The 9,027-nt window shown below is 46.8% G+C and overlaps 1 protein-coding gene across 1 annotated transcript; it reads right to left on the bottom strand.

The window, feature by feature from the left end:
* Positions 1-5,167: 5,167 nt before the first annotated feature.
* Positions 5,168-8,633, bottom strand: LOC135275173 (uncharacterized). The gene is made up of 3 exons (XM_064376601.1): positions 8,619-8,633; positions 8,361-8,391; positions 5,168-7,097 (listed from the first exon to the last, which is right to left on the bottom strand). Exons 1-3 carry the CDS (start codon positions 8,631-8,633, stop codon positions 6,139-6,141), a joined length of 1,005 nt encoding a protein of 334 aa, XP_064232671.1. The 3' UTR covers positions 5,168-6,138.
* Between the last annotated feature and the right edge of the window lie 394 nt (positions 8,634-9,027).

Raw genomic sequence — 9,027 nt, 5'->3', positions numbered from 1 at the left:
TGCCTCGTAGCTCTCAGTCCAGCCAGGATGGACCTTGTGGGTCAGATCTTGCTTTCCTGGAGGGACATTTGGGATCATAGGGGAGAGAGAGCTAACATTAGTACGTACCACACAAATTTTATTCCATCCTTCCTGGGCGCGGAAGCTCATGCCTAATCCCAGCCCTTTGGGAGGCCAAGGTGGGTGGATCACTAGAGGTCAGGAGTTGGAGACCAACCTGGCCAAAATGGTGAAACCCTGTCTCTACTAAAAATGCAAAAATTAGCTGGGCGTGATGGTGCAGGCCTGTAATCCCAGCTACTTGGGAGGCTGATGCAGGAGACTCTCTTGAACCCGGGAGGCAGAGATTGCAGTGAGCTAAGATCATGCCACTGCACTCCAGCCAGGGCAACAGAGTGAGTGAGACTCTGTCTCACAAAAAAAAAAAAATGTTCTTATCACACACTATGAGAAAAGGATCATTATCCCCTTTTAAGTACTTGGAGAACCTGAGGCCCAGAGATGTTGAGCAACTCAGCCAAAGACACAGCAAGTGATTAGAGGGCAAGGATGGGCACCCAGTTTGAACAGGCCCCAGAGCATACAATCTAACAGGCAGATGGGAGAAGAGGGCATTGGAAGGATTCGTATATTAGGATTTTCCCTGTTGGATTTGGCAACTGCACAGTTTACCTACAATCTACTCACCTTGATGGAGTTCATACCTAGAGATCCCTCACACTGAAGAACAGGAGACAGACTGCCCGAGAGACCCGCAACTCACACAGTTCACCCAGGAGCAGGCATGAGGCACCCAGCCAAGGTCACAAGTAAGAGGAGGGTGCCCATTGCTTCTGTGGCCACGAGGCAACTAAGTGGACTAGCCACAAACACAGTGGTCACCAAGGGTTACACCTTCAAGAGACAGGGGGCCTCCGTCAGCTCCCGCTGAGACCCAGGGATGGACTCAGAGGGTGTGCAAGGATTTCGTTAGCCTCCATCTAGATCCCGACTGTTTGATGAAATTTGACTTGGCCTCTGGGGAGAAACTAGCTGTGATCTAACAAGGGCAAAAGCACAGATGCAGGGGAAAAAAACTGCCTCTTAAAATGCAAAAGCCTGAAGGTGCTTTCTGAAGATTGCAGTGAGATAAATTCAATGGTAAAAGAGACATCCGTTCAGAAAGGAGAAAAAATCTGCAGGAATCACAGGGCAGGTTTAGGGAAGATGTTTTTGTAAGTAATATGAGACTAAGCTTGCAGGGACTGTTGCAGTTAGCTTGTAGGGAGAAGTGGAATTTTCCTTATTACATTGGGAAGATTTGGAATGAATAGAGAATCCACCATGCAGTTAGGGTGGAAGGCACAGAGCAAGTCCCAAAGGTATTTACAAATTAAAAACCAAAAGCTACAATTGTTTTTGTCTTTGCAGTGTTTTCCAAACACATTCACTTCCATGATATCATGTGATCTGTATGAACCGATTACGGCAAAAGAATAGTAAACATTGCAACTTGTTTTAAAAAAGCAGCTTTAATGAGATATAATTCACAGACCATACAGTTCAACCATTTGAAGTGTGTAATTCACCAGATGTGCTGGCTCACACCTGTAATCCCAGCACTTTGGGAGGCCGAGGCAGGAGGATCACTTGAGGTCAGGAGTTTGAGACCAGCCTGGCCAACATAGTGAAACCCCATCTCTACTAAAAATGTAAAAATTAGCTGGGCGTGGTAACTGGTGCCTGTAATCCCAGCCACTCAGGAGCCTGAGGCAGGAGGATCGCTTGAGTCAGGAAGACAGAGGTTGCAGTGAGTCAAGATTGGGCCACTACACCCAAGCCTGGGTGACAGAGCAAGACTCATCTCAAAAACAAAACAAAACAAAACAGTGTGTAAATCATTGAATTTTAGTATCACAATTCCCGCTTATCTATGGGGAATATGTTCCAAGACCCTCGGTGTATGACTGAAACTGTAGCTAGCACTAGACTTACTGGTTCTGTTTTTTCCTCTATATACCTACCTAGATAAAGTTTAATTTCTCAATTAGGGATGGCAAGAGATGAATGACAGTAACTAATAATAAAATAGAACAATTATAACAATAAGCCAGCATCATTACCCTTGCATTTTGGGGGCATTATTAAGTAAAACAAGAGGTTACTTAAACACAAGCACCACAGTATCCATACGGGCACTGATAACTAAGGTGGTTATTAAGTGACTTACAGGTGGGTGTTCAGATAGCGTGGGATGAGTTGCATGCCAGGCGGGATGGACCGAGATGACACAGGATTTCATCATGCCACTCAGAATGGAATATAATTTAAAACTTAGGAATTGTTATTTTCTTTTTTTCCCTTTTGAGGAAATTCTTATTTTCTTTTTTCCTTTCCTTTCCTTTGAGATGGAGTCTTGCTCTGTCTCCCAGGCTGGAGTGCAGTGGTGCAATCTCAGCTCACTGCAACCTCCATCTCCTGGGTTCAAGGGATTCTCCTGCCTCAGCCTCCCGAGTACCTGGGTGCCTGCCACCAAGCCCAGCTAATTTTTGTATTTTTAGTAGAGATAGGGTTTCACCATACTGGCCAGGCTGGTCTTGAACTCCTGACCTCAGGTGACCCACCCACCTCGGCCTCCCAAAATGCTGGGATTACAGGTGTGAACCACCAAGCCTGGCTGGAATTTTCTATTTAATATTTTTGGGCCACAGATGACTATGGGTAACTGAAACCACACGAAATAAGGTCACTTTCCTTGTTCTGTGTTTTCTTACACTCTTATTGCTCTTTGAGGATTTTTTTTTGGGGTCGAGGGCGGACAGGATCTCCCTCTTTTACCCAGGCTGGAGTGCAGTGGTGCAATCACGACTCACGGCAGCCTCAACCTCCCAGGGTTAAGCGATCCTCCCACCTCAGCCTCCTGAGTAGCTGGGACTACAGGCATGCACCACCACACTCAACTAATTTAAAATTTTTTTTGTACAGATGGGGTCTCACTTTGTTGCCCAGGCTGGTCTCAAACTCCTGGGCTCAAGTGATCCTCCCACCTCAGCCTCCCAAACTGCTGTGATTACAGATGTGAGCCACCATGCTCAGCCTCCCTGAACATATTTTATGAGTATATTGTTTACTTGCGTATCTTAGGCGTTTACTTGCCAGACTGTGTTCACATCATTGTTCTAATTTTGGAACATTTTCAAAAACGAACTCCGTACCCATTAGCAGTCATTCCCAATTTCCTCTTTTTCCCAGCTGCTGGCAAGCACCAATCTTCATTCTGTCTCTCTGGATTTACCTATTCTGGACATATTATATAAATGGAATCTTACAACATGTGGTATTATGGGTTGAATCGTGCCTCCCCCACTCCCACCAAATTTATAAATTGAAGTCTTAATGCCAGTATCTCGGAATGTGGCATTATTTGAAAACAGGGTTATTGCATATGCAATTAGTTGAAGAGAAGGTCATTAGAGTGGGCCTTAATCCAGCATGACTGGTGTCCTTATGCAAAGGGGAAATTTAGATATGAAGATACACACACGGGGAGAACATCATGTGAAGATGAAGGCAGAGATTGAGGTGATGCTTCTCTACGCCAGGGAACGCCAAAGATTGCCAGCAAACCACCAGATACTAGGCGTGAGTCATAGCACAGATTCTCGCTCACAGGCCTCAGGAGGAAGCAACTCTGTGGATACCTTGATCTTAGACTTCCAGCCTCCAGAACTGTGAGACAATACATTTCTGCTGTTTGAGCCACCCTGTTTGTGCTGCTTTGTTATGGCAGCCCTAAGAAACTGATACATAATGGTCTTTCGTGTCTGGCTTTTTTCACTTAGCATAATGTTTTTTGTTTTTCTTTTCTTTCTTTTTTTTTTTTTTTTTTTGAGACGGAGTCTTGCTCTGTGGCCCAGGCTGGAGTGTAGTGGTGCAATCTCAGCTCACTGCAACCTCCACCTCCCAGGTTCAAACGATTCTCCTGCCTCAGCCTCCTGAGTAGCTGAGGCTACAGGCGTGTACCACCATACCTGGCTAATTTTTGTATTTTTAGTGGAGATGGGGTTCTACCACATTGGTCAAGCTGGTCTTGAACTCCTGACCTCAGGTGATCAGCCTGCCTCAGCTTCCCGAAGTGCTGGGATTACAGGCGTAAACCACTGTGGCCAGCTAGCATAATGTTTGCAAGGCTCTTTTTCACTTAGCATAATGTAGCCTGTATTAGCACTTCATCCCTTTTTATGAATGAATAATATTACATACACCTTTTATTTATCCATTCATCTGTTAATGAACATTTAATTGGTTTCTAGTTTTGGTTGATAATTTTAAAAGCCAGTTGTGCATGGTGGCTCATGCCTGTAATCCCAACACTTTGAGAGGCCGAGGCAGGAGGATCGCTTAAGCCCAGGAGTTCAAGGCTGCAGTGAGCTATGATTACATCACTACACTCCAGCCTACACTCCCACCTGGGTGACAGAGAGAGACCCTCCCCTCCCCCCCACAAAAAAAAGCTGCCGTGAACATTCATGTACAAGTGTTTTAAAATTATTATTAGGGACAGGGTCTTGCTATGTCGTCCAGGCTGCCCTCAAACTCCTGAGCTTAAGTGAGTGATCCACCTGTCTAATCCCAGCTGAAGTGCTGGGATTACAGGCGAGAGCCACTGCACTTGGGCCATGTACAAGTTTTTGTTGTACATACATATGTTTACATGTCTCTTGGATATATACCCAAATTTTTGCTTTATAGGTGTGGAAACTGAGGCCCCAAGAGGTCACTTGCTCAAAGTTAGCACCTAGAACTCAAAAGAACTGTCCCTCTAACCTAAATGTGTTTGATTTCGAACTCAGAGAGCTTTCAACTGTATCTTACACACACACACACGCTCATGTGCACACACATACACCAGCACCGTACAACAAACCCTCCTTGGAGCCCACTGCTTTGCCCAGAGTGCAAAAGTTCAAGAGAGGCAAACAGAAGTGCCATGATGCTAAGAGAGATAAATGAGGCTTCCAACGAATAAATAAGTCAGAACATTGATTTGAATATTACCAAGGGATAGAGCAGAAACATTTAACGGAGTATAAAGAGGTTAGTGAAGAGCGCACGGCCCTAGCTTGGCCTAAGGAGCACGCACACCACTCCTATTGATTGCGACGAGATTTCTGGAAGTGAATGCACTTTACCAGAAAAATAGTATGCAAGTCAAAGCTGTTGCTGTGGAGAGAGCCGCACTGGAAATCAGGACATAGCCCTGCTCACGGAAGGCTGTGACCACCCAGTTATTTACTCACGGAGGGCGGGGCAGCTTACATCAGGAAAGTTGCTTACTATCAGGGCTAATACAGGAAGATTCGATTTCACCGTTTCTGTGAGTGAGCCGGATCAGAAGCTATTCTGAGCGGCCTCAAAGGAAAAGCGCCAGAAATCATAAATAGAGAAGTCAAGCGCATCCATGGCCATATCAAATGTGACATTCCTGAAGAATGTGTGAACATGCTATCTTTCAAGCCGATGATTCTTAAAAAGGGAAAAAGTCGAAAATACCTTAGTCCCAGGGAACAAGAGAAGCCTCTAGAGTTAAAACCTAAACCGAGACGACATAATTCAGGACGGAAAGAGAAGAGCAGTGTTTATCAAAGTGCGAGACTCAGGCGTTCGTTGAACCTGTCTTTATGTTTGATGGTCTCTGCGCCAGTCACTCTGTTCCCACCGTTCTCTAGCCCCTTGCTCTGCTTCATGTTTTCTTACAGTCGTATTTCGTACATGCTTATCGCTCCCCGGACACATCGAATAAGTGTATTGTTCACTTGCTTATTGTTTATCCCCTAGGCAGCAAACTAAAAGTTCTAGGACAGAAACCTGTTTTTTCTCGCTCACCTCACTTCCAGACGATGGTTCCAAGCTCCCAGTTCACCTCCTTGGCTCTCCTCTGGGCTCTTTCCAATCCATTTTCCTGAAGCCAGGCATGTCATTTTCCTGCTCAAAGTCTTCAGGGTGTCCCCTGGCCTGGGGACCTAGAGGGTGGCATGCTGAAAAGGGTCTGGGTTCCCCATTCTTGGCCACCTGACATCAGGAGGTTCCAGATGAAAACATTTTTGACCCCCCTCTCTGGCTTAGGGGATTTGACACTTTTCCAGGAGATCTTACCTCTCAGGGTTGCTCTCCCGATTTCAGCGTGACTCCTTTGGGTGAGAATGAAAGAAAGAAGGGAGGAAGGGAAGAAGGGAGGAAGGGAGGAGGGAAGGAAGGGAGGAAGGGAAGAAGGGAGGAAGGGAGGAAGGGAGGAGGGAAGGAAGGGAGGAGGGGAGGAAGGGAGGAGGGAAGGAAGGGAGGAAGGGAAGACGGGAGGAAGGGAGGAAGGGAAGAAGGGAGGAAGGGAAGAAGGGAGGAAGGGAGGAAGGGAGGAAGGGAGGAAGGGAAGAAGGGAAGAAGGGAGGAAGGGAGGAAGGGAAGAAGGGAGGAAGGGAGGAGGGAAGGAAGGGAGGAAGGGAAGAAGGGAGGAAGGGAGGAGGGAAGGAAGGGAGGAAGGGAAGAAGGGAGGAAGGGAGGAGGGAAGGAAGGGAGGAAGGGAAGAAGGGAGGAAGGGAGGAAGGGAGGAGGGAAGGAAGGGAGGAGGGGAGGAAGGGAGGAGGGAAGGAAGGGAAGAAGGGAGGAAGGGAGGAAGGGAGGAAGAGAGGAAGGGAGGAAGGGAAGAAGGGAGGAAGGGAGGAAGGGAAGAAGGGAGGAAGGGAGGAAGGGAAGAAGGGAGGAAGGGAGGAAGGGAAGAAGGGAGGAAGGGAGGAAGGGAGGAAGAGAGGAAGGGAGGAAGGGAAGAAGGGAGGAAGGGAGGAAGGGAAGAAGGGAGGAAGGGAGGAAGGGAAGAAGGGAGGAAGGGAGGAAGGGAAGAAGGGAGGAAGGGAGGAAGGGAAGAAGGGAAGAAGGGAGGGAGGGAGCAATGGTTGAGGGGTAACTCTGGGCCAAGCAGACACCACTGATGAGGTCCTTTACGGCAAGGAAGCTGGCGCACACCAGAGGGCTTGGGGCCGGCTGCAGTGACACGCTGCCACTAGATCTCTCCCAGCGCCTTGGGTTTTCTCTGCTTCTGTGGCGCTCACAGCTCACAGCAAGACCTAGGAGACAATATTCCATGGAATGGAATTCCCCACAAAAAATTCATGTCATGTGGCATTTACCCAACTCAAACGATGCCACAGAAGGGTTGCATGTTATGATCAAGGTCAGAATCAGTTTCCCTCTGGCAACGTGGTGTGCTTGGTGAAGATATTAAAGAAAGCCTAAGCAAAACAGCTCCCAGGACCTGTTGCCACAGGTGGAAGTTTCCTTTAGAGCCACTCCCCCAGTTCCAGGTGCTGGCCCTGTGCTCAGTCAGGGTTTGGTTGGTCATAAAATAGGAATTCACTGATCTCCCTGGGAGTGATCATCTGTTGTTTTTTTGTCTGTTTGGATTCTTTCCCCATCGTTCTGAAAATGGCCCTCTGATTTCTTTTCTTAAAGGATTTTTCACCCTATCTTAGCCTATTTGGCTTAGGTGGGCCTGACCTCAGTCCTCAGATACAGGGGTAAGTACGAGGATTGCAGTAAGTCAAGGGGATCACGTGACCCAGTCTGGGCCAATGATACAGGGGTAAGTAGGAGGATTGCAATAAGTCAAGGGGGTCACATGACCCAGTCTGGGTCAATGACAGTCATCCCTGGGACCTTTTCTAGATGAGCCAATGAGTCAGCAGAAACCCTGGTCTGCAGAGGTGAGAAAAAGGAAAGCAGAAATGGGAGATTGTATGGAGGAAGAGGAAGAGGAGGAGAGAGAGAGAGAGAGAGAGAGAAATGGAGGCAGAAGCAACTTTCTCATTCCTGTGACTTCTGGTTATTCTTTCTGTAGTAGGAGGCCATGACTTTCCTCTTTGCTTTATAATAACCTCCATTTTTACTTGAAATTCTCTATTAGTCAAGATTCATTCAATTTTTACATGACAGGAACTCAGATTAAATTAGTTTAAACAAGAAAAGGGGAATGTATTTGTTCATGTAATTGGAAAACTCAAGGGATGAATTCAGGTAAGGCTGGATCTAGGGCTTCAAATGATATTGCCAAGCTATTGTCTTTTAGCTGAATGCCATGGTGGCTCATGCTTGTAGTTCCAGGTACTTGGGAGGCTGAGGCAGGAGGGTCACGTGAGCCCAGGAGTTCAAAGCTGCAAAGAGCTATGATCTTGCCACTGCACTCCAGTGTGAGTGACAGAGTGGGACCCTATCTAAAAACAAACAGCAACAAAGAAAGACACTTCTTTTTCTTTCTCTTTGTATTGGCTTCATTATTTGTTAGGTTTTCCCCATGAGATAGAAAAGATGGTCCGCAGTAACTCCAGGCTTACCTAAAAACCCCTGAAAGACAGCATCTCTTTCCTAATAGTTTGGCAAAGTCCAGGCCGAGTCCTCTGCTGTTGGTCATGGCTGTTTGATTTCAACCCTGTGGGGATGGGGGTTGGAAGGTAGAGAGAAAGAGGAAGGAAGGGCATGACATTTTTTTAGTGTCTACCAGTGTGAAGTCCCTGTCAAGCCCATTTACATGTGACAGAGCCCATTTATAACCTCAATGAGGAGGGACAGTCCTGTGCAGTGAAACCTCCTGCCTCTGAGCTCTTCATGGGCTTTTAAAAAATAATATATATAAGCCGGGCACGGTGGCTCACGCCTGTAATCCCAGCACTGTGGGAGGCTGAGGTGGGTGGATCACAAGGTCAGGAATTCAAGACCAGCCTGGTCGACATGGTGAAACCCCGTCCCTGCTAAAAATACAAAAAATTAGCTGGGTGTGGTGGCGGGTGCCTGTAATCCCAGCTACTGGGGAGGCTGAGGCAGGAGAATGGCTTGAACCTGGGAGTGGAGGTTGCGATGAGCCAAGATCACTCCATTGCACTCCAGCCTGGGCAACAAGAGCGAAACTCCATCTCAAAAAAATATATAGATAGATAGATACATATATATATGAGATAAAATTATGCATCTATAATATATAATAAAATTACATACACACATATA

The sequence above is a fragment of the Aotus nancymaae genome, unplaced genomic scaffold (assembly GCF_030222135.1).
Source record: "Aotus nancymaae isolate 86718 unplaced genomic scaffold, 86718_ANA_hifiasm-v0.15.2.pri h1tg000003l, whole genome shotgun sequence".
Lineage (NCBI taxonomy): Eukaryota > Metazoa > Chordata > Mammalia > Primates > Aotidae > Aotus > Aotus nancymaae.
Note: the sequence above shows the minus strand (reverse complement) of the source record. Positions and strands in the feature narration are given on the sequence as shown.

What these genes read in the sequence shown, in the direction of transcription:
- LOC135275173 (XM_064376601.1), bottom strand. An exon ending in TGTCTTTCAGGGGTTTTTAG is followed by an intron (nt 7,098 to 8,360) that starts GTAAGCCTGGAG and finishes ATTGTCTCCTAG; the next exon opens with GTCTTGCTGTGAGCTGTGAG.